At 40.1% G+C, this 26,566-nt stretch overlaps 1 protein-coding gene across 2 annotated transcripts; it reads right to left on the bottom strand.

The window, feature by feature from the left end:
- Nucleotides 1-1,933: 1,933 nt before the first annotated feature.
- Nucleotides 1,934-25,634, bottom strand: fgd5b (FYVE, RhoGEF and PH domain containing 5b). 2 transcript variants are annotated; one of them, XM_086041775.1, is made up of 21 exons: nt 25,426-25,634; nt 22,593-24,771; nt 17,253-17,406; nt 16,674-16,732; nt 16,572-16,602; nt 15,608-15,759; nt 15,290-15,446; nt 12,843-12,933; nt 12,549-12,599; nt 11,715-11,773; nt 9,957-10,028; nt 9,706-9,774; nt 8,183-8,266; nt 7,119-7,198; nt 6,915-7,011; nt 6,686-6,823; nt 6,474-6,576; nt 5,498-5,634; nt 5,274-5,399; nt 5,010-5,167; nt 1,934-4,119 (listed from the first exon to the last, which is right to left on the bottom strand). In XM_086041775.1, exons 1-21 carry the CDS (start codon nt 25,433-25,435, stop codon nt 4,083-4,085), a joined length of 4,044 nt encoding a protein of 1,347 aa, XP_085897901.1. In that variant the 5' UTR covers nt 25,436-25,634; the 3' UTR covers nt 1,934-4,082. The 2 variants fall into 2 exon arrangements, with proteins under 2 accessions (XP_085897901.1, XP_085897902.1); XM_086041776.1 differs by having other exon boundaries at nt 5,301-5,399.
- Between the last annotated feature and the right edge of the window lie 932 nt (nt 25,635-26,566).

Below are 26,566 nucleotides of genomic sequence, written 5' to 3'. Positions count from 1 at the left end.
GTACAAATACTCAGCTGTGTTTAAGTCGATTTTTCAGGTATGTGAACTTTGCAAATTGATTTTACTTAATGTTGGCGCCTACCTTGAGATGTACTTCCTACTCCTTGCGTTGTCAAAATAGACCCATTCCTTTGATCAACTTATGAGGTTGTCAACACGATGCCCAAAAAAAGCCCATCAGATTCTAGTGTTAAAAAAAATTCTCCATCATATCTGAAGAAAAAACACAGCCTACGGGTCAGGTGTACGTATTTTTCAGCATTTTTTTAATCATCATTTCACAATGTTATCAAAGCTATGGGGAGTTTTAATTTTTGGAATGTAATATCAACTAAAAATCAAAAAGAGGTGATCAACTTACCTGTAGACATGTTGCTAATTCTATGTGACTTGAGAATCCTCTCAGCTACCCGAGTTCCCTTCGCTCTGCTTCTGTTTGTTAGACTTATAACTATTTTTGGGGTAAAAGAGGGATAGGCCTTATTATTATGTATATTGATATTATATACCATGAAGCCATGACGGTGTGCCCATTATAAGTGTGCCTGTAAGTGGCCTTCTGTTCCTGATGGGTTGTATGTTCATAATGGCAGTTTTCACAAGTATGACGAAAAGTGATTATTTTTTTTTTCAAACGCTTACTTTTTATAAAGAAGTTTAATCAGTGCTCCTGCTTTCATTTCTAGTCTTTTTTTTTTTTTTTTGGACACAAGTGTCTGTACTTATACCTAATAAAAGATGAGAGTATTTTTGTCTCCTCTGCAAACATGACATGAGACACCCACCACTCGAAGGAATGACGCTAAAGTTCATCTTTTTGCTGTTGCGACAGTCGTTAATGATTTCAAAGCTGAGCGCATTACAGAGGAATGTGTGCAATGTTATTGAGTATTCAGCGTGTGTGTGCGGCGAGGGGTATTGATTATTTGTTCCTCTCTGCATTGCTTCTCCCTGCGGCAACTTGGAAGTGGGCTTGGATGATCAAAACATGCTGCTGAGGCACTGGGGAAATAAAAGTGCTCTGTCCACACACATTACTTTACAAGACAAAGAGCGGCAATTACAGCAAAGTATTATAATTTCATAATGGATTTTGGCATCTTGTTGTGAGCAAATTTAGTTGTCGAGACTGGTTTCGCTTTGAGATTGCTTCGTATGCATATTCACACCTTACACCATCTCTGCTTTCATGTTGCCAAAACTCAACCCATTTCTCACCTAACAAGTCCAGAAAGTGCAAGGTAGTCTACATGTTTATACACTCAACAAACAAAGTAATTACATAGTTTGTTTGCAATTATGTCAATTGCTCTGTATTATATCGAAAGTTGCTTTGAATGTTTTGGTTTCCTTATTTAGCGACTTGAGTGGGGAAGAAATTTACACATAGATCTTATTATGGAGCATTACACTACTACACTACTACAATACAATAATTTGCCTAGCCCAACATTAGAATATACAGGTGTTCCTAATGAAATGTCCAATGAGTGCAGTGACCTTGTGTGACGAGAGTTTACTGCAGCAGCGAGCACAAAGGCAACCGGCTTAAAATATCCAAATAAAAAGCAACAGAATGGGGTCGAGAAATGGAGAGCGGAGTGATGAATGATCTGCCCTCTATGTAGGACGAGCCTGTCTGCAACTTGTCAGCAGCCACAGAAAGAAGGCCTCCCGCTTGACGATATTCTGGGTCAGCGAGCCTCAGGGGGAGCGGAGGAGCAGAGCAGACGTGGCCTTTTCGCTGGCCGTGCGGCACACTGTTTACATCCACGAGGGCTTCTAAAAGCGCATCGGGCGGATGTTTGCATTTTGGACATATAGCATGCTCATGTTCTGCCATTGAGTCAATAACAGCCTGCGGAATGTCAATATTAAGACCAACAGTCATCAACAGGGAGCAGATGGTTGCCATTGTTATGCTCAATTTTGCTTTAATATGTTTTGGAAATACGCTCCATAAATCAGAAAGTCAGGTTCAAAGTCCAAAACATTGGTTCCGTATTATGTATAGCACCGACAAGACTGGACCAGTGATTCCCAACCAAGTGCTGCAGGAAATTCTCCATATAAATGTACCTTTGTTCGTCTATCAACGTACAGTGACAGGCAAAGCAATTCAAAGGTCCTCCACTAGATAGCAGAAGGCGCAATTAACCTGTCTGTCCACCTGTTGCCATTCATACACGTGGACAAGTGTTAGCACTTCTCTGTTAATGAAAGAAAAACAATAATAGTAAAAGAAAAAAAAATAATGCAAATAATATTGGTAATAGATATGTAGTGAAAACTAGCCAATGAAAATCTGACATTGCTTTTCAATTCAATTCAACAGGATTATTTTTCAAAATGAAATGAAACAGACCTGTACAAAAACGATGGTACCTTTAACTTAATATTTTGTTGCACAATCTTTTCAGGCAGTTAGTGCAATCAAACCATTTTTTGTAATGTTCAGTGAGACTTGTGCACCTTTCAGCGGGTATTTTTGGCCCACTCTTCATGAGCATTTAGATTTAGGATTTAGACCAGGGCTCATCAAAGGCCAGGCCAGAATAGTCCAATGTTTTTATGTGTTTTTGATTTATTTTCAACCATTGTATCCTCATTGGTCGTCTCCCGTGAAGTTCACTTATGGCTCAATCAACGACGGATGGTGCGATCTGACACTGATGTACCTTGACCTTGGAGTTCACCTTTAACGTCTTTGGTTGTTCTTTTGCTACCATTAATATTGTCAGTCACTTTAATTTGTCGTCAGTTTTCCTCGTGAGGCCTCGTCCTGGTAGCTTGGCTACATTCCTCTGGATCTTAAATTTCTAATATGTACAACTGCCGTCACATTAGCATCAAGCTGCTTGGAAATTGTGTCTATAATTTTATTTCTACTGTCTTTTGTTCCTTTGCTTCCTCTGTTCCATGTTTCATGTGGTTCACATGATGTGGCCAAACAGCCCAGCGACTATTTGTCACACTTCAAATAGGCCAACTGATTGTTTACAAGTTTGAAGACATGTGTGCAGGTAATTAGAGGGCACACCTTGATGGAACATATCGAGATGGTCGAATTATTCCTTCTCTTTTTTTCTCTTCTTTCTTTCTCTTTTTTAGGGTTACCACCATTTTTGTCCAGGCCTGTTTTAATAATTTGGTTTTCATAATAATTCTGTTGACGCACAATTCAAAAGTAATGTTTAATTTTCATTGGTTAATTTTCATAAACTTTTCATTTATTATTGCTCTTATTTTTCTCTATTATTATTATTTTTTTTCTTTTGATTTTTTTTCTTATTTTTCAGAGGGCTACTAATTTGGTCCAGGTGTGGACAACAGAAGAATAACAGTGATCAACTAAACAGTTCTACAGATTTTACAATGAGTAGGTAAATTTAAGAGAGATATACATATTAATTTTTCTGACATCTTTTTAGGTGGTGTGCCATGAGATTTTTATAGCAGAAAATATATGCCTTGGCTCAATACAAGTTGGGAAACACTGGACTAGACTAAACAGTACAATGAAATGGTTCACATCAAAATAGATGAGGGGTCTGTCTTGTTTTATGAAGGTATAGCTTTTCTGATGTACGTAGTCTTTTTTTGTATCAGTGCAAAAAAAAGCATCAAATATTACAGTACAGACAATACTTCAGATGCGTCATTTTACTTTGCATATAAATGAAACCAGTCATTGTTAATACCGTCATAAAGACTAATAACATCAAGAGGAAGATAAAATGTTCTACACATGTCTTATAAGGAGAGCTGCGCATTCTCACCCAGTTTAAAAAGTGACCCCTCCATGATGGTTGATAGAGATAGAGGTCACGTCACATGACTGGCGGGCGGGTACTGTATCTGGGCCAGCGCTTCATGTGGTGCACAGCATCACACCTGCTGCAGGATTGCAACAGTAGGCGAAAGTGTCCCCCCCTCTCGCAAAGGACACAGCGTCTTTTTCAATACTTTCCTGCAGTATTGCTTGGGGAAGTTCCCGTTTGCAGACATAATCAAGTTTTCTTTCCCCTTTTTTGGCTCGCACTTTGTTGTTGTTGCTTTTGGAAGGGCGGAAAGATCTGGGCCTATAAAACAGTGGCTTCTTCCATGGCGTTGACCCACCTGTGCGAAAAGCAGGGTGTTCATGAGTAACACTAGAAAACGCAACTCCCTGACAAATGTGTGCGAAAGCTGAAGCTGAAATGACAAATAAAGACATAAATCCAGGACTATAAATTAGCATACAGTGGTGCGTTGAGGTACAAGCGACCTAACTTACAATTTTTTTACTTGGTAGATACAAGCTGTCATTTGGCCGATTTATTTTTAATTTTCTTACTTGCGAGTGCTGTATGCCGGCAATGAACTCAACTCAATTTTCTCCTCTGCAAAAACGACTAATATGAATTAAACTTACTTACTCACAGTAGTTGTGAAACTCTTCTTCATTTGTGATTGCACGACTGCATTATACTTACCCCATATATAACAACTATCTATAATATTTACTTTTAATGTGGTAGTTGTAGTGCTACTACATTTAAGAGGTGTTTTGAATACTGTTTTTGGACAAATTTTTCGGCTCTTTTCCGGTGTCAATTGTATATAGTGTTTTATGTTAATTCATTGGCTTTATTTATTTATATTCCATATCATTTATATCTATATTTATTAATATGTGTATCAGAGCCTTTTTTAAAATATATTTATTGTACTGTTTGTAAAGTGCTTTGTTACAGCTCTAGCTGGTGTGAAATGCGCTATATAAATAAAATTGTATTGTATTGTTTCAACTAGTGGGCCTGCATAGAACATATTGAAAAACAAAAAACAAAAAAAAAACTTCCGCTTTAAAAAACGTCCGCTTTAAAACAAGAAAAAAATCTTCACTGAATAAGAACCTCAAAATTCTTCAGATTTTTTCCGTGTCCTGAATAGTGAATACCAAGTACTTGCCAGTAGGCTGATGGGAGTCATCATCCTCTGAATGTACAATGGCCCATGTTTCTCACCTCTGGGCTGTGTAGTTGTCCTCAGCTCTAAAGGTATAGTACAAAGTGTTTTTGTGATAAAGCTGGAACACATTGGAGGCGTCGTCATCTCCCTGGTGGCTGTCTGGTAGCTTCACCGTAAAGCCCAATAAAGGCAAACTCTCTGAAGCCACCTTCTCCTGCGGACACAACATCATAAGGTCCCTAATGTAACAGCTCACATTCCGTGGAATGCATTTTTAACTGTTCTATTCAGGTTGAAGGGGAGTGCATGTGTCCCCTCACCTCTTGGCCTCTGTAGGTGTAAAGCACCTTGTCTTTGAGGAGGAACCACAGTCTCTTCCAGTTCCGCTTGCTCTTCTTGCTGCGATGTAGACTGCCGCTAATGGAGCCCTCGTCGGACACGGTCACCTGCGGAAGGAGTTCGGCCTTAGCTCCTTAGCTCTCATTCTCACTGTGTGTGTGTGTCTCTTCTGCACAGACAGCAATGCAAAGTGGGGGAGGTCTACCTGGTTGAAGGTGAGCATGCCTTTGCGATGCCTCCAAATGTTTGGAGGGTGGATGCTTTGGAACACAGAGGAGAGCGGACGGGTGGAGCGGCTCACGCGGGGGCTGCTCTTCGCCGGGAGGGCGCTCGTGTCCTCTCCTGCAAGTTTGACACTTTTTACTAAACAACTGTGGGTCAAAGTCACATTGACGATTGAGCAGTTGTGCTCATATGTTTACGTACCAGGCAGAAATTGTGAAATATTGGCAATTTTGGAGGAAAGAACGGTTCCCATCTTACAAGGTCAGCCAGGCATGTCAAGTTATGAGCAAAACTTTATTTAAATCATATAACTAAGAAAGGGAACGTACACTGTAAAAACAGTTGGGTTAAAAAGAACACAATTTTGGATCAAAAATGGACCGATCCACTACTTGGGTCAATTTGACCCAACTTTCTGGGTTGTTTCTGCAGAAGACAACCCCCAAAATGGGTAGCTTTGAACAAAACAACCCCCAAAATTGGACTGTTTTGTGCAAAACAACGCAAGAAAGTGGGTCAAATTGACCCTAATAATGGATCGGTTCATTTTTGATGCAAAATTGTGTTATTTTTAACCCAACTGTTTTTAGAGTGATAGTCACATGTCGTATTTGCAAAAGTTACTTACTTCTATTTATAATTGGATGTACAAATTGCCATATGCACACAAAGGCCATAACATTTAGGGACATCTTACAAATTTAACTTACAAAGATAACAATGATCAATTTTGACATATATTAATAACTATTTATAATGTTTATGTGGTGGTTGTAGCGCTACTACATCTAAGAGGTGTTTTGAATACTGTATTTGGACAACCGTGCAGTATTCAACTTCATGAGTGGAGAAAAAATATGACGTTGACAAAAACAAATGCAGTTCTAGCCTCATGTCACCAGTGAGAAAAGTGGTCGCCATCGTAATTGTAATTGTAACAGCGCAACTTTTCACACCTCTCTTCTTGAGCTCGTTGTAGCAGTGGTCACACACTTTGGCCATACGCTCCTTCATGTACTTGAGTGGGTATCTATTCCTGGAGCAGCTCCTACAAACAATCTATCCCAGGAGGAGCGCGCCGCAGGGAGTATGGACATAAAACCCAGAAAAACAAGGACATATTATATGCACTTTTACTACGTGGCATTTTATTTGCATTGCTACTCACCCTCCCACAGCTGTGGCAGTGATGTCTACGGAGAGTCAGGCTAAAGTCTGACGTGCAGTTCATGCACATCATCACTTGAGACACTGGAACAAGTGTGGGGGGCTTTTCTCCTAAGGTGACACGCAGATGATCTCTGGTCTGGACACACACACACACACACAATAGTGGGTTCATCCCAATGTGCTGCATAGTATAGTGTCGTGACAGCGAAGGAGTAATATGTGCTTACTTCTCCTGAGCAGTTATTAAGCGGCACAGATCCTCGGTTGTGTTCACTCACAGCACGACTCAAAGTGTAAAACCAGTCCTCTCTTTCAATGAAGGAGCTGTCAAATAATAGACACGCTCTTACTACAGCAAATATTTGAAATAAGACCTACTTTCTTGGTCATTGCTGTAAGGAATGATCATACGGTGGTCATCCGTCCCTCACCTCGCAGACAAGGTGATGGAGATGTCATTTCCCTCCATCCTCAGAGCGTGTTGGACATTTTCGATGATGGGTTTACTGACCTGGGAAATTGATGCATGATGTCAAACAGTTAAAAAAATATATATATATATCAATACATTTGAACTTTAAATTGTTCAGATATCGGCCAGCAGGGGGTTCAGGGGCGCTATAGAAGTTTGCGGTTGGAATCACTGATATATATATATATATATATATATATATATATATATATATATATATATATATATATATATATATATTTTTTTTTTAATAGGGATTATTATGTATTATTATTATTATACATAGATTATTATTGTACAATAAGTTTTGGGTGGGGTCATTATGAATCCACGTTATATTATATCATGTAGGAAAATTTGTATTGGAATCAGAACAACCTGAAAGTTAACCAAAATCATAGAACTGATTGTGTTGACGTCTAGTGAGAATGGAAAGCATGCTTTACGTCTGGAGCTTTTATTTGGACACAAAGTAGATGAGTAGGGTTGCACAAGGGAGGCACAATTCAGGAAAACATTTTCTAATATACTCATTATAATTCGTTAAGGTGGAATTTAACTCACACCCTGCTATACAGTATGTATGTGTATTTCACACCAAACAAGAGAATCTGATTATCTTGGGAGTATTGGAAAGTGGAAACATTAGAACATTCCATGATAATTCATTAGAAATCATCTGTCTTGCACTGAGAAAAAAAAAACGTTAATTCAAAATCAAGATCCAAATAAAATTTTCCTTAAAGGTGGTTGATTTCGCCAAGGTTGTTGTTAAAGATAATTTAAATTCCGTTGTGGATACAACTTTGAATTTTGATCATCTTCAGTTTATTAGATAAATTGCATTTTTTAAACAAGTAGTCAGCCTAAGCCAGCTCATTTGAATTCCGTTCTGGATACACATAAACTGCATCTTTCAGACACGTTGTCAACCTAAGTTACTAAATATGACTTCAAGTGGTGGCAAATAAAGACAGAAATGTAAAACTATATACAGTATATTCTTTTTATTTTATTTTTTACCTTCAAGCCAGTGAGTGACAGAGTGTTCTTCAATCTGTATTTGCCATCCTGTTGCGGATAAGTGTAAAGTAACACATCGTTCATCTATAAACACAAACACAGAAATCCTAATAAGTCAAAAGAAAAGCAGTAGGGAAAATTGTTTCAGGCAAACAGCGAATTTCACTATTCATTTATAGTGCAAAGAGTGAAATATCAAATGTTGCAAGGGAAGATATTCTCCATTAGGTGGCAATGTAAGCACTTGTATTGGCTCTCTTTGACTGCGTGCCTGACGCCCGTCCAAGCACAGAAATTTAGTACACACATTAATCACCCACTACATACAGAATTATTGTGACCTTTTGATACGTATAAAAATGTATACCCTGTGCTGTTAACATCTATATTAGATCAAAAGGATGTGAGTTTTAGTGTCAAGAAACTCAAGCTCCAGCAGGCATGTTTTATTATGCAGTTATTAACAAGAGCTGATAAAACTAGATGACCGTCAAGGTGGAAACAACAGCAGGGTAGTACAGACACAACGAAAAAAAATTATCATTAGCATTATTAGCATTTTTTTTTTTGGGTGTTTTAGAGCCTGACAAGAAATTAAACACAACTTGCAGGTATGAAAAACACTGAATTTTAATGGTGGTATGTCAGCTGACATGGTTATGTTTCTGCAGGTAATTTTGGTCCCAGTGTCTAAGGGGGTGGTTTTGATCTTCACTCTTCTGTCAGAATGTTTTTTTTTTTTTTTTTGTTAAGTGTTACAGGAAGTCAGAATCCAGAAACATCCTGTCAGGAAACTCTGCTCTTAATAGAGCAGTCTGCACGTACAAATAGGCCAGAGGGGAAAAAAGGTCTGGCTGCCTAAGTGCATTATGAAGAAAATACAGAGGTGCCTTGACTTAAAAGTTCAATTCATTCCATGACGACACTCGTCAGTCAAAATACTGGATTGGATTGGATCTCTCGTCACCTTTTTCCATTAAGCTGTTACAGGCTCATATAAAAGACCGACAAAAAGTTTTGTATTGCTTTTTGTTAGTCCACATGTATTGCTACACCGTTTGTATTCAGATACGTACCCATTGCCTAAAGGTTTATGACACCGCAACATAGATGCTATTCGTTTGCCCGTCTATGGCATTTTACATTGTGCATTAGCATTTAGCTAGTAGACTACCCTAAGGCAAAGTGTTGTTTTAAATACAGACGCATTGCTTTGTTTAATTTCAGAGTTAACTTCAACTGGGAGTGGCAATAAATAGTTTGACGCCTCTTTTTTTTTTTTTTTAATTGTTCACAATCTGCCAAATTGCTGCTTTTTGTGAATTGAGTTGAGTCTGCTGCAACCGTGTCGTAAATCAAACAGTCAACGCAAAAAAGAAAAATCATCCGAGCGATGGCTCATATTTCTAAAATCTTGCAAATTGGATTACTCATTTGTCAAGGGCCCAATGTACAAATCAACATAAATGTTATTAAGTGTGAAGCAGGAATATAAGCATGTCTGTTTACAAAATAACATTTACCAAAAACAGATGACGGGGCTGTCGGCTCCTCCTGCTGACCTTCATCAGGGTGCCCTCCTTCACAAACACCTGACATCAAGAAACATAACACAAATGACACACAATGGTTAGTCACATAGTGATTCCTGTTTTTAATATTGTTTCAACTCAGGCCAACAGGGGATTCCCAGCTGAGTCACTGTGTAAAGGCCAAAAGGGGCGTGGCCCAGCGCGGACTGAACTGAAGCAATGCAATGTCATGAGGATCATACCCGACCAGGCTGCAGCAGGTCTCGCTGGCCGTGAACACTATACTCGATGTTGACCAGACGTAGCAAGTTCTCCTAACACACACAAATGGAAGACAAAGAAAAGACAGAAGTAGAGCTTTGCCATTACTTCCACATTTTCATTGCCATTTGTCACACAAAACTACTTCAATATGTATTTCGCAACATGTTATGGAGGGGTGGGACATTAATCTGGTACAGCGGCTAAAGTTTACAAACTTCCTAATAATAGTACCATATATAGAAGTAATAAGTCATAATATTAAAAAATTAGACGCATCTCGAGGTCACACCTTCGGGACAGCTGAATTTTTCATCTCAATTTTGGAACGGCTATCAAAAATTGAGACTGTTTGAAGATTAAGCCTTTGAAACGTCGAATGCTCCTTTGAAAGACTGACTGCTTTAAAAGTGAAGTTAACCCAAACATATTTTTTTTCCAGAATATGTTCTATGCAGGCCCACTAGTTGAAACAAGGCCTTCTGATAAATATTGCGTTTGTGGAATAAGAGTTAATCCACTTTTTTTTCGCCATCTCAGGGGGCCATTTTGTCACTTCTGACGACTGAAAATGACATCACAACTACTCGACCAATCACGGCTGACCTATTTTCTGAAGCAGAGCTGTGATTGGTCGTTACCTGAGCCCTGAGTCGTTGTGATGTCATTTTCATGACAAAATGGCCGCCCCCTGAGATGGCTAAAAGGGGGTGGATTTTGCTGCTCAACTCATATTCCACAAACGCAATATTAATCAGAATGCCATGTTTCAACTTGTGGGCCTGCTGGGAACATATTCTTGAAAACAATATGTTTGAGTTGACTTCCGCTTTAAAACCCAAAGAAATATTTAACTTTGCATGTATAGAATCTATATAATATGGTAGAGTTTCATTTGTTGAGATAAACTCAACTGAAATAAATCAAGATTTTTTTTCTGCCTCTGTAGTTTACTGTATACTACTATCGGGCTCTAATATTTCAACATAACATTAGCCTCTCAGAACTGATGAGATCAGATGTAGGCAGTCATGGAGTCAGCTGAGTTTTTCTGTAACAAAACGCCATTTTTTTTTTTCTTTTTTTACTTTCAGATTTATAGTGCTTTCTTTAAACTTCCTGTAACCTGCTCCCTTGGTGGCTATTTAGGAGGTGATATGCAGTGTCTTATCCAAGTACTTAAAACAAGAGCAAGCTGTTTTTTGTAGCCGTGATTTCCCAAACGTGAGTATTTTTTGGCTCGATCCTTGACTCAGAACAAAAGAGCAGCTCATGGGAGAGTCAAGCAGAGAAAAGAGCTCTGCTTGTGTCATCTCCCAACAGTAGAGTATTGTTCGAGGTAACATTGGGCACAGCGTCCTGCCCACTCGGCGTCTTGAGCCGTGAACACGCTCGCATTCTTCATTTAGGAAATAAAGCACTTGGTCTGCCTTTTTTAGTAGTGCATCGAAACAGTCATGCTGTCTTGGTGCAGTTCTCCCATTTGATCAGTTGCCAGCATGTGGTGGGGGTGCCACAATGAATGCAAATATTTAATAAATAAATCAACCGCAGAAAATCTCTTCTACTGAAATCATATTGGAAAATGAGATTTAAATGAATACAATAACCTACATGGAGAACTGCTCAAAGAATAAAATATAATGTCTGAGTTAGAAAATAATGTGTGAGCAGTATTAGGTCAAATCAGTTTGAGGGGGGGGGGGGGGGGGGGGGGTAGGCTTGGACACAATACTCACCCCGTGCCTTAAATTGTCATTTGCCTGGTCTGCAATGTCTGCCACGATCACAACAGCAGCTGAAAGAAGCCAACCAAAGTGTGGGGGGGGAAGTATAAGAACATTACGTGTCATGCCTGCATTCAACATTTTTTGGAGCCACTGGGGAATAAAGCTAAAGGTTAACTTTGATTGTCTAATGGCAGGGCTTAGGTTGGTCAGCACATGCCTCATTCTTCCTCTTTTCTCTGTGTATGTCTTTGCCAGATTTCATGTCTCACTTTGTTATATTCATACAGTACGCACTACGGTATGGTGCATGAAGGTAAGTCACTAAATTGTGTTCATATGAGATTTGACAAAGCTGACAGTGTCACCGCTGCGTAACTGGTTTTATTTTTCATTTCTTTCTTTTGCAAGTATTTCTACATTCAGCTATTATTGAACTCATTTTCTTCATTGTTGACGCACAGAAGTGCTACCTAACTGCATCTTCTTATTGCGACTGTAGTTTACAGTGTCGACGCTCTCATTATGATGCAGTGCAGGTCCACACCACTACGACCTACAACAGCAAACCGATTGCATGGCTCATCCTCCCAGATTCTTTTATGCATGAAGCACCTTGTTTGCTTTGTTTGCTGCCACTGTGATGATTTCCAGTCTTTGCAAAAATGACCGCCTTCTTTCTAGTAAAGTCATCTAAATTGGCTCTCTCAAGGCCACCTCTCCATGCCAAATGGAATAAATTCCCCATAAAGTCGTGGACAACAACAAACAAGCACAGGCCAGTAAGGCTCCCTTGTGAGCAACAGCTTGTGTCCATACTGGCTTTATTCAGCATGTTTATTGTACCTTGGGTGTCCTCATATTCTTGTGAATCAGGGGAGAGGTTGTTCAAGTAATCTGAAAGCAAGAGTGATAAATAAGTTTACTTATAGAATGACAAACGTGAACTTTATTTTATATATACATTATATATATATATTCTCTCTCTCTCTCTCTCTCTCTCTCTCTCTCTCTCTCTCTCTCTCTCTCTCTCTCTCTCTCTCTCTCTCTCTCTCTCTCTCTCTCTCTCTCTCTCTCTCTCTCTCTCTCTCTCTCTCTCTCTCTCTATATATATATATATACACACACAAGTGTAGTCACCTGTAAGGATCATGCGGTACTGAGCCACACGCACGATCACCTGCAGGAGTTGTTGCTTGAGGGAAACTATTTGGCCGGATGGATTCTGCTGCTGTGAACACAAAACATCCTCTCGGTAGTACTGCAGTTAGACAAGGATATCACACTATAACTGTGGACAATAAAAACAGTTTGAGACCGCTTGCTGAATTTGCAAAAAAAAAAAAAAAAGTATTGTGCAAACAAAGAGAAACTTTTCAGACAGATTTTACCACAACAATATTTCGGCTCAAGTCGCGTGGTAGAATTAAACATGAATGGGTGCCGATGATACAACTTACTTAAACCCATCTATTTTCTATCGTGCTTGTCCTCAATCGGATTATGCTCACTCTAAGAACAGTTGGGTTAAAAATAACACAATTTTGGGTCAAAAATGGACCGATGCACAAATTGGGTCAATTTGACCCAACTTTCTTGGTTGTTTTTGCAGAAAACAACCCCAAAAATGGGTAGTTTTGTACAAAACAACCCCCAAAATGAACTGTTTTGTACAAAACAATGCAAGAAAGTGGGTCAAATTGACCCAATTTGTGTATCGGCCCATTTTTGACCCGAAATTGTGTTATTTTTAACCCAACAGTTTTTAGAGTGTGGATACAGACGAACAACCATTCACACCTATGGGATACTTAACAGTTTCAACATAACCTAACTTGCAACTTTTATGGGCAAAAAAAAAAAAAAAAAAAAGCTCAGTTTTGACTGACACTTTCAGAGAAGTACATATTTCCTCATATAGCGACTGAGAGTAGTACAATAGTATAACTACTCACGATTATTAAGACCTGAATGCCTTCTGATTTCCTATGTCACTTGTATTTGCGTTTGCTTCCACATTTTTGACCCCAAAAAAAACATTCTTGCGGACTTCATTTTCTGCCACATAATAAAGGCGGGGAGCTGGTGCAGAAGAAAGGCAGCAAGGGAGTGACACACCATTCTTCATGGTTAAAAGACCTTTACAACACAGGAAAGTCAGTATGCACATGGTCGTCGAAATGTCAACTGCATTAAAAGCAAGGTGTTACTGAACCAAGGAGAAAAAGCACAGTTGAGTGCTGCCCTTTGACGGTCTGGAGGAAATTCAATTTGAGTTTTTTGTGTACTGAAGAGGGATGAACTTTGTATTGTTATGCGGGTGCGACGCAAGGAGTGGGCATTATATGGCTCGGGGGCTACAAACGGCCTGCTCTGTTTTTTAATCCATCCGGGTCCTGTTGGATATTTGTTGCATAAATTTAGCTATTTTCACTCTAACTGGTCAGTTAAAATGTATTATTTTCATTTTATCGGTTAATAGATCCGCTGTATTGCAAATAGTAATAGTAAATAATAAAAACATGTTTTCCGCTTTGTCTACAAATTCTGGAAGCCCGTTTGCGACTTTTTTACTGGCAGAAATGGAACGATTCATATTATTTTACCACACGCCATGCCTTCCTAAAGCTCACTTTGAGATTGCCTTGGAGCACAATTAAATCTACACATACCGCAAGCTTTGTTTTTGGTGGTGGATCTAATGTTAAGTCATAATAATGACATATTGTCTCATTAAAGTGGAAGTCACCCCAAACATATTTTTTTCAAGAATATGTTCCCAGCAGGCCCACAAGTTGAAACCAGGCAATATGATTAATATTGCCTTTGTGCAATATGAGTTAAGCAGTGAAATCCACCCCTTTTTAGCCATCTCTGGGGGCAGCCATTTTGTCACTTTTGTCACTGTCGACTGAAAATGACATCACAACTACCCAGGGCTCAGGTAACGACCAATCACGGCTCAGCTTTAGAAAACAGGCAAGCTGTGATCGGTCGTTATCCGAGCCCTGGGTAGTTGTGATGTCCTTTTCAGTTGAAAGAAATGACAAAATGGCCGCCCCCTGAATCAGAATACCGTGTTTCAACTGGTGGGCCTGCTGGCAACATATTCTTGAAAAAAGTATGCTTGGGTTGATTTCAACTTTAATAATGAGACATTATCTCATTATTATGACTTAGTACCTGACTTACCTTTTTTTTTTTTTTTTTTTACTTTTCCCAGTTATTCTTTTCTTTTACTGCCAGAAACATATGAGCTGAAGTCGATAATAAAGTGATTGCCTTTTTAATTTTTTTTTTTTTTTTTAATTTGTGTGATTTAAAATGTCATACATTTCATATGAAAAAGTATAGGGACACCTGCCCATAACCCTTATCGGCCCCAATGTCAATTAATCTATGTTCATAACATATGTTCTAGCTCACCCCAATATGTTTGATGGGGTTGAGGTCTTGCACCCCAATCCCATCCAAGCATGAATATGTGCACTGGAAAGGCGAAAAAGGCCTTCCTCACCCAGTTCCCAGTAGGTTGAAAGCATGCTAAAATAAAGGACTTGTTTGTAATGTGTCAGCAATGCACTGACTTCAAACTTGCGGACGATGGCCGCAAAAGCAGCTGAAGTTCGACAGCTCTCCTCCAGCAGGTTCATACATCGGTCATAGTGCCCGATGTAGGTGGTGAAGAGCAAGAACTCTGCCTTCCTGGAGAGGAAGATGTCTGCAATCCTCTGGCTCTCCTCCCTGCATTGACAAACAGGGGAAGAGGGAGTGTACATGTCAAAGTCTCTGAGCGCCATTATTACTGTACGTGCAAGGAAGACGTGTGGAAATTTAATTAAGAGGTGATATATTGTACTGCGTGTGAATTGTGTGAATGTAACTTGGACAGTCGCACATCTCACCACTGCCGAGTTCGATTCTCCAGCTCGGTGAGGATTGTGCGGTGCAGGAGGTAAACATCAGGCAACTCATTGAGAATCTCACAAAATCTTTTTTCATCCAAAACAGGCTCCCCATCATCCGTCACTGCGGTCCCAACTGCTTCCCGAAAGTCCTGCGGCATGGGGGTGTGGCTTATTTTTATTTTTTTTTAATGTACAAGCTCTTCATTTAGAAATGTCCAATTAAGGCACAATTTTCTTTTGCGTATTGTCACTAACTTATATAGCGAGTCTGGTTCATTAAGCTAACTAGCAGAATTAAAAGGAAATGGAACAACCTCACTCGTTAAGCCCTCATTAAGAAAATGAAGCTAACATTGGCAATGAGTCTCTTCTAATGTCTCAAACAATAACAAGAAACAATAAAAGGGAAAAGTAGATTTATATTGGCATCTGCACATATGTCCACTTGGAGCTCCTAAGTACTACATTTTTGACACTTTCCTTTCTAAGCAGAGGGGAGTTAAAGCAGAAGTCAACCCAAACATATTTTTTTCAAAAATATGCTCCCAGCAGGCCCACTAGTTGAAACACGGCATTCTGATTAATTTTGAGTTGGCGGGATCTAAGTTAAGCAGCAAAATGCACTCGTTTTTAGTCATCTCCGGGGGCGGCCATTTTGTCTTGTGTCGACTGAAAATGACATCACCACTGCTCACAACGACCAATCACGGCTCAGATTCAGAGAACAGGTCAGCCGTGTTTGGTCGTTGTGAGCAGTTGTGATGTCATTTTCAGCCGACACGAGACAAAATGGCCGCCCCCAGAGATGGCTAAAAACGAGTGCATTTTGCTGCCTAATTTATATTATAATATAATAATCTAAAAAAATATGTTTGGGTTGATTTCCCCTTTAAGTTATGAAAAAAACAAAACGGTCCTTCAATCAAGAGAAAAGAAACAAATGAATTGATCCGTCACTTACTTCCTGTAGAAGCTTGAGTGCTTTCACATGTCTATAAAATAAAAATACAGAATGATTTGAGCGGGAACACAATTGAGTTTGAATGATGATGAGATAACTTACAGTCTCTCACTGCCCAGCAGATCCATTGCGATGTAAAAAGCTCGGGATCGACCATCGATCTGTAAATGGTTGGAATATGGATTGTATCGTGTTACAAGCCCTACTTAGAAGCAGTAAATGCATTTTGGCTCCCCTCCTAACATAATACAGGCCATGAGCTGCTATAAAATGTAAACAACGGCCCATTGACCCTGAATGCTAGAGCATTCTGAATGCCCTTTGCGTGTACGCTGGTGACAATTTTGAATGCATTTTAGTCCTGTCCTGAATGGAGTCAGTAGTGCCCCTTGTAAAGAAAAAAAAATGTAATGAAACTGTCCGGGCATGTCTATCATAATTTGACACTTTAAAAAAAAAGTGGCAAGGAACTATATGCCTGAAACTGAAGAGAAGGTCAGCCATTTTGTGCAGCCACAATTTTAGACAAATACCGTAGTTCATACTTTCGCGAACCCCACCGAGGAATTCACTCAAATGAAATCGCCCCAGTTGATAAAAGGAATGTTTGTTTGGCTTCTTTTTATGGATTTGTGTCACTTCAATGTCATGAAAAATCACTTGTTGTTTGTTCAAATGTACCTGTCTATCATAGTTGCTTTCGCCACCTGCATCTTCCTCCTCCGAAGTGCGTCCGGCATCTTCATCAGCTGTGGTGAGTCCATTGACAGTACTAACCGGGCCGCTTTGAGGACCAGCAGCAAGGGAACACACTTTGTAAGCTTCTGTGTAGACACTGCAGAGACAGAGTGAAGCATATTTTGTTGGTAGCCATACGTGGATTTGTTTTGCAGCCTGTCATGGTGTTAATCTCAAAATACTGCGCTAATATAATTGAAATTGTAAGCTTTTGATAGTTATGATTAAACATTGATTACTGTCTTTGCAATCCCAATTACACGCATTATGCATTTTGCTGCCCTGTACTTGTGACACGTCATGCGTAATGACAGTAAAGTTCAATCCAATCTAATCGATGTTGAGAAAATACTGATGGCGGAGAACAGTCATTTAAGCTTTGGGACATTTCAAAAGTGTTTAATGGTAAAAAATAAAATTTGGTACTGCTTATTCATGCTTAAAATAAAGCAATACTTCAACCATGATATACTCACTGCTGATTTAGGATCCGTAACGTAAAAATATGTAAACCTATGAGATCAAAGTCTCAGGAAAAGATACAAACACTGAGTTCTAGTCAGTTGTCAGGATACCTTTGATTGTTTCATCTGAATCATTAATAAATATCACCAAAATTAACCACAAGAAGAAGCCATAACATTAGGTACACCTACTCAATCCTATGAGAAATTCTCCCTGCGGTATTCATTTAATACATTTTACTGTACACAACTGCAATGGCTCATACTGAAATGTGTTTATAACATTTTCCTCCCCAACTACGCTAAATGAGATAACCATAACCACATTATTAAAAAAGCAGTGCCGTTCTGCACCACAGCAAACCACAACAATATTGAATATCCAGTATTTGTAATGTAATGGCAGAATTTTGCCATAATTTTTGCCCTAACTCTTTTATTGATCCAATTAGATTGTGCAGGTGTGCCTAATGAAGTGTCTAGTGGGTGTAATGACTAACATGTTCTAATCTTTTCGATAAATCAGATTTTTAATAGCCTTCCAAGTCCTTTGTGATTCCCCCCATGTTGAAATATCGCCACAATAAACATTCTGAGTGTTCGAAGCCAGTGTGAATAGTTGAAACGTTGCTGCTTTACTGCGACCAATAAAGTGGACCCAGCAAGGCCTGGAGTGACAGCCGCACTCAAGTGGAATCCGCTGGTCCTCCTCTACAGGGAGCCCCCCGACGTATGTGCTGACTGGCTGCAACTCGGCAGGGAGTGTGCGCCATATGCAAATAGAATGCCTCTTTACATTACGGCGGTGATGCAATTGCGATCACGGCAAGCGTCAACGGATTTCAACCCCACTGAGATGCAAATGAGCGACATATGAACGACATATGTGAGAATCATTAAAGCGCCACGGCTCATTACTGACTACCAGATCAAACTTGTGGATGAGGTACCAAAGGTTGCACGATGCTCAAACAACATGTGGACACTTTCTATATTTGTCTAATGTCTTGCCTATCGCTGATTTTGTCACTTCTTAAATGCGGACGTGGAGCAAAACATACTCCCATAAAACTTGTAAGGAGAGACAAACTATTCATTCTCCGTCTGCCGGAGGTTCATGGCTGAGTGTGTTAGCTCCACTGATAGCTTCTGAAGCAGCTGCTAATATGCTTTCGGGCGATTGCACAGCTAAACTAGACTAAGCACAGAACTTTTTAAGACGCCTAGTAAACTATCCTATGCAAAAATGTACAGCGCTGTTTTGACTTGTGAGATTTTTTGCTTTGACTTATAAGTAAATTTTGTACCCCAAAGATTAGCCAAACGAGCGCTGAAAGTTTGTAGCAAACGCAACTCAAGACACAGCACAACAAGCGGCAGTTTCACAGATATTGAACAATTCTTCAAAAAAGAATCAAGCTGTTTCTTTGCACTCAAAGTTGGAGTTTACCGTTAAACTCATCATAAAACATAAAAGAATTTGACACATACTTTCGTACAATGTCATGCACAGAATTGTTAGGTTAAACTGAAGACTAAATTATCCAAAGGTATGAATGGGAGTGTGAATAGTTGAGGATGAGTTCTATAGAAATTGGATGGATGGATGGATGTAAAAAGAACAGTGGATAGCGACTTCAATCATTTTACATTTACTGGATGTAACCTGAAATGTATAACTAATGGAAAATACATTTGTCCTGTATTCAATCCAATATTTTGTATCTGCTCTTGGGCTGTGCAATTAATCGAAATTAAATCACAATTACGATTATTACACTTCACAATTACAAAATTCGCATAATTGTCAAAAATTATTAGCAATATTCATTTATATTCAATGCACTATGTTTTTTAAATAAGGAAATCATTAGGGATAGACCGATTATCGGCGCTAATATTCCGTTTTTTGATGAATATCGGTATCGGCCGTTTTTTTTAAATCTGATGGCCGATAATAAATCATTTTAAAACTGTTAACTTCAAGGAAGTATTCCTTTAAATTTTTGGTGAACTTTATAAGAGATTCTACTGACCCTGGAAACACTATGTACCTTTTGTTTTATTTGAAATCAATACAATACAATATCTCTTTTTGTTAGAATTTTACAACAAAGATGGCCACACTCGCAAACATTTAGAATCATTTTTAAAAAATCAACATTGTGCAAATCTGAAAAATTGTTCAATAAACATATGCTCCAAGACGATCAAACAAAGTTTAAAGTTGTATTTTTTTATTTTACGCCAATATTTTCCTTTTTATCCATCCATCCATTATCTGTACCGCTTCTCCTCACAAGGGTCGCGGGGCGTGCTGGAGCCTATCCCAGCTGTCTTTGGGCAGTAGGCGGGGGACACCCTGAACTGGTTGCCAGCCAATCGCAGGGCACACAGAGACAAACATCCGCACTCACAATCACACCTAGGGGCAATTTAGACAGTCCAATCAACTTACCATGCATGTTTTTGGAATGTGGGAGGAAACCGGAGTGCCCGGAGAAAACCCACGCAGGCACGGGGAGAACATGCAAACTCCACACAGGGAGGCCGGAGCCGGGATTGAACCCACGACCTCTGAACTGTGAGGCGGACGTGCTAACCAGTCGACCACCGTGCCGCCTAATAATTGGTATCGGCCCTGAAAAAAACGTTCTATCTCTCGAAATCATACTTGAATTTATACATTTGCACCTTTTTTTTGGATATAATTAATTTGATAAAAATGTGTTTGGTCCAAATGGACAAATGGAACTTATATAACCAATTTATTTGTCGTTATATTTTTTTACGTTTAAACATTTTTTGTTCCGTAACCTCCAAAAAATGATTGTTTGAATAATCCTGATTTCAATTACTCCCAAAATAATCACGATTAACAATTTTTTTCATAATCGAGCAGCCCTAATCTGCACTACTAATTTGAGAGACTGTGACTTTTTTTTCTAGCGCAGACAAACGGGGCTAACGAGAAGAAGAACACAGCGAAATGCAGAGAAGCAGATACAATCTCATGTTCCTGAGTGGACCAAAAAGAGAAATTGGCTCCAAAACGCTGTGACTATTAATCATTCCGAGTGGACTGTGTGATTGCGTGGGCATGGCCAACATAGGAATGCAGGGGAGGGTGGTGGTGGGGTGAGTGTATGGGGTGTTAATGTCAGCACAGCATCGCTGATCATACCAATAAATGCTCTTTCAGCTATTTGTCACACACACAGGTGATTTATGAATGACAACAATTCCCCGACAAGCAAACAGCTGAGGTGAGAGCATGTGCATGTGTAGTGGTATCGCAATATGAATGCACCCTTTGCATATGTACAGGTGATATCACAATATAACCGTGCACACGTATAAGCAATGTCACAATATTCATGCCAAGCCCACTGTAGTCCCAGCATCATCAGAGGGCATTGCGGCTGAACACTAATAACACACAAAGGGATCGTAGAAAAAGTCATAAGAAAACATTCATACTTGGATGTTGGCCATGGGTATTTTTCAAACAATATAAAATATATATTTTTTTTTTAATTCTAAAATTAGGGATGGTTTTCATGCAAAGTTTAGCTGAGGATTTTTTGGAATATGACTGAATGAACTGCATGTCATCAAAATTATGCAATACAATGAATATTCTGTATTCTGATTAATTCTGGATTTTGTTTTAACCATTATTCATTGGCAAAAAAAAAAACAATTCTAGCTCTGCACTTTTAATCCATATGTGCATACAAGTGTAATGAGATCTTGCTGTTCTATGAATTATAGGCCATTACTTTTGTATGACAACTCAGGTTTAATAACCAGTATATAAAATGGAAGTCACACAAGATCTCATCATACATAATCCAGCAAGGATTCATTTTGATTTTTTTTCTTTTTTTCTTATTCTTGGTCTTTTCGTGGAAGTCTTAGAAAATGTATGACAAAAAAGAAGCTGCCCCAAAAAAGCGTGTTAAGAGAAGAAAAGGTGAGAAGAGAATAAGAAGGTACTGTAAAATAAATACACCAAAGAGAATTAGGTTGGCAATTATATAATACTTTCTAAACATGTGGTTGTAAATAAAAACTAATACTGTTATGAATATTACAAATATGCTTGCATTGCAATGTGCTTGTTTACATGTATGCTATTTTACTGCTCGCTCAATAAAGCGATTATAAGAATATGCTCTAACTAGCGATGGTTGGCTATATTATTTGATTAATATGTTTACCCTGTGTTGTTTTATGCTCGTATATGTTGCACTTTATCTTCCTTGTAAAGTGTAAAAGTCCAAACTTAACACTTATTTCTCTCCCAGCGTAGCTTCGATGCAGAGATTTTGCTTGGACATTTTTCATAATCAAATTAGTTGAGTTATTCAGTTCATCGTTGCACCCCTAATCGCAGGACACAGGTATAAACAAACAAACATTCACACTCACATTCACAACTGTAAACAATTTATAGTCTTCACTAAACCAAACATGTATATTTTTTGGAACGTGAGAGGAATTGACAAAAACGCCCACCAATACATGGACAACATGCAAATTCCACACAGTAAAATCAAACCCAGAATCTCAGAACTGTGCAGCAGATGTTCTAACCACAAATACATCATGTGTCCATTAGTTGCTATGGTGAATTGTATTGGAATCGCAACAGATCCGAGGTTCACAAAAGGATCGTGTTCAGCCTCCCACTGTAACTCATCAACATCATTCCACACTCAGCAGAAATGGGAAATTCAGGTCCTAAAGCCAACCTGTGGAAGGGATTTACTTTCTGGACCTGGATTTCCCATCTCTCACACTCAGTATAACTCACCTCTCTGCTTCCTGTTCAGACGACTTAGCCTTGACGTCGAAGCCAGGGAGGCTACTCATGTCCACATAACCATCCGTGTCATTGGCAGACGACAACACCCGCGTGGGACGCTCGAAGAAATCTCCCAAAGGCCGCGGTCGCACGGGCCTCCAGTGGGGGACCTGAACATTTTCGTAGTCCGAGTTAACGGCGGGAACGTTTTCATAGTCTGAGGTATCTGCATTGGGGAAGGAGATGGAGCGAGGCTTGGTGAGGGGCAGCGGCGAGAAAGGCACACGGGAGCGCTCCTCAAAGGACTCCACTCGCACCACGCTGCGATTGAGGAAGGCTACCGAGCTTCTTGTTCTTGTGGCGTCCGGGTAGAACATGAAGGCAGGCGTCGGCTCAGGTGACGCGTGAGGTTGGCAGGTAGAGCGATGGAGGAGTCGCGGAGAATTAGCGACGCTGTGTCTATCCGGATCCGGCAGTCTGCTGGGTGTCAGGTGGCTGGACTCTGTTGAGGACTCAGATGAGGACAGGTTGGAGGGCTTGCTCTCGGCTTTCCGCCTAAACTTCAGCATCAGGAAGCGCTTGATGGAGGATTTCTTCTTTCGGTTTTTCTCCGAGGCGTCCACGTCAATGAGCAGCGAGGGCGAACTCTTGGCGATGGGTCTCTTGGTGATGTAGGCCAGCTCAAAAGGCGGTGGGATGTCCATTACAGACGTGGGCGTAGACAATCCACTGGATGCAAGAGGTGTGCATCGAGAGAACCTTCCACAAGGAGAGCCTCCGGTGTCTCCGTGGGCACAACCAGGCGTGGACGTGGTGGACGAGGGGTACAGGGGCAGATAGTGAGGTTTGGGGTAGCTTTTCAACATGGGGCTGCTGCTCAACACGGGTCCTTTCTGACTGAACCTGGGTCCGTGTATATGGCGCCCTCCTGCCTCGCTGTTCATGTGATGCGACAGGGAGCGAGAGCGGATTCCCGATGTGCTCCTGCTCAAAGGAAACACATTTTCACCCTCTGAGCTATCATCTCCTGGATCCTCGTAGAGGCGGTCGTCGCCGATGTCCGTATCGTCGGCCAAAGCGTGCTTGAAGAAGTCAGACTTTCCCGCTACAATCAGTTGGTTTCCCGTGAAAGAGGAGGTCAACGAGGTATCGGAATTGCAGAGCAGATGGAATTTGGGTTGGCAGTATAAACGATTCAACAAGGCATCTAGTCTGTGCTCTTCACCTGTAACAGACCGACTTCTCTGGTATCCAACAGGGCCTTTTTGGCTTTGGCTCTTGTGGTATTTCCCCGCTAAGAGACCACCTTGCCTCGGTGGTGAAAGTGGACTGCCCGGTACACCGCAAGCTCTATTCTGATTTGGGATCATCGCTTTCTTGACAATGTCCTCTGGAGACACATAATGAGGCTCGTGGCTTTGGCAGTCTTCCAAGGCGTTGTGCCTCTTAGCTTCATGACAGATCAGCTTCTGGTCACCAAATTGAATGTTGTGGTCTTCCTCAACTGCGCTGAACTGCAGGTTTGCGGAATTTTCGTGGTCACTCTTACGGTTCTTGCAGGGGATTCCATCATTAGGAGTGGAGGCTCGTGGGCTGGGTTTACTAAGGACATCATCAGTGAGAGACTCGGCTGTGTCGTCCAAGTCTTCCCGCCTTGGCGCCACCCTTTCCATCCTGGGCCCTTTTTCCTCGTCCACGCTGTTAACGGAAATGTCTCCCATCGAGAGGCCGTCCGTGTCGGCCAGCGCCTCGCCCGCATCCTCGTCCATGTCCTCCGTCACGTCTGTGGTGTCGATCATCTCCACAGCGTCCTCCGAGTCAGTGGTGAGCCGGTCGTCGCTAGTCCACAGCGTGTCCAGGGAGTCCACTTCCTCCGTGAGGGTACTGTCCGTTAGTCTCCAGTCCTCATCCATCTTTGGAAGCATCTCTTCTTCCTGATCCCGTTGGTTCTCTCTTAAAGTTCGCCTATGTGACGACACGTCCTCTTGGTCAGAAACTGTCTCGCCATTGAGACCCCCATTAATGTATCCTTCTGGGATACCTGATAATAGGGGTTCCATAGAATGGAGCGTCAGGATAGGTTTGGGGGCCGCAGAAGGTTTGGGACCGCTGGCTACGGACATTAGCTTCACGCGGGCGGGACAAACAAGTGTTGGCTTTGGAGCGACACAGGGCTTGTTGGCGCAGTCTGAAGGAACAACAGGAAAAGGAAATGGTAAGATGATGTACCTTAAAATAGATTACAGCTCACTCGAGGGTGCCCCTGAAAGTCAAATTGTAATGCGAGCGCCTGTATTAATTAAAATTCTTATCAAAGTTTTGTGTAACTGTCTTTCGAGTTTAAAAGTGTACATTTGGTTTTAAAGGTATATTTGGAGAATGCTTGTCCACCCTTTGGAGAAACAATAATGGAAGGGATTTCCCTGAGTGGCTTCCTGTGATTCAAAGCCCCTTAAAGCAACTGCTCATGCATTTAGAATGCAACCACAGTACTGTATCGTATGTATTAGACAGTGACAAATGTAGAGCATATATGTGATAAATGTGTTTCATTTAGCAAACATGAGCACTCTCAGGGGGGAGGCTAAGCACGGCTTTCTTGATTTCCATTTTAAAAACAACGCAACTCAATATATAAAATTCATTTATATTGTTGTGAAGTAAGCCAAATCGACTAAAACCAATCTACTACTAAATGTTGCTAAATTCATGTTGTGTTCTTATCTACAGGGCTGCAAAACACGACACATACATGAACTACATGTACTTAAGAACTTAACACTCCGGTTGATGAATGTACACAAACGTCAATTAAAAATGGTCAATTAAATCTTTAGCTTACCTGTGTTCATTTTGACGACGCTAACGTCTCCCACCACATGTCGTCCACAAAAGCAGCTTTAGATGAAGTAAATGTTAAATATCACTAAAAGAATAAATAAAGTGTCCAAATGTTGTTTTTACGATGGGCAAAAAAACTCAGCTGGTGTTCGCTGTGTCCTCGCCATTCAGGAGACGCCGCTGCTCTCCTCATGGCTACGCACACAAACTTCGTGCGCGTGTGTGCGTGTGTGTATGAGTGTGTGTTAATCGTGAGCTCAACTAAAGTACTAAACTCACCAATTATTAAAAAAACAAAAAACAAAAACCAATGATAATAATAAATACACATTTAACATCGACACAACTGCGGAAATAATAATGAACATGATTATTAAAATTGTATTTATTATTCAGGAGAAAACCCATGACTTTATTATTATTGTTGTCATTATACTTTACATCACAACATTGATTTACCTTGGTCACTTTTTTAAAAATACCTATTGAAATATATCAATTAATATGCAAGTATATTCGACCGTACTTTCTAACGCTAATTGTTGGGACTAGGGGATATCGCATAGTTCCTCTGCCTTCTATGGCAGAAACAAAATATGTATCTTTGACCTATTAGACCTATTAACATACAGTATCACGTTCTTTATACAATACATTCAAAAGACAAACAACCCTGCAGACAGAGACTTGACTCCCCTTTACAAATACTTTTATTTTGCAAAAGAAGATACATAATGAGTCGGTGCAATGTCATGAGAATGAAATTGTGATATTGAGATTAAAAAAAATAACCATATTTGTTTGGATTACATGCTACTTGAATCCATTCCCATACCTACACAAATACACACCTTATAGTCGGAATATCGAACAACAATCTACATAACAGGAAGCTGCTCTCCCTGTTTCCTGAACAAGCAAACCTCACATCCCTACAGAAATGACGTTCACATGTAAACAGCCTGAAATACAGTTGCGGCTCACCAGCAGTAAAGTCAGGCCCTTTTTTTTTTTTAACCGTGTAGCCTATGCGTTGTAACAAGTGAAACAATTCCCAGTAGCTCATTGACACATTACATATATTTTACTAGTCAGCTAAATTCCCGCAAATTCAATAATCCTTCTCATGGCTTTAAACAGCA

This window comes from Filicampus tigris, chromosome 9 (assembly GCF_054856515.1).
Source record: "Filicampus tigris isolate MCC_2025a chromosome 9, RoL_Ftig_1.0, whole genome shotgun sequence".
NCBI lineage: Eukaryota > Metazoa > Chordata > Actinopteri > Syngnathiformes > Syngnathidae > Filicampus > Filicampus tigris.
The sequence above is the reverse complement of the archived record's forward strand: the minus strand, read 5'-3'. Positions and strand labels throughout refer to the sequence as shown.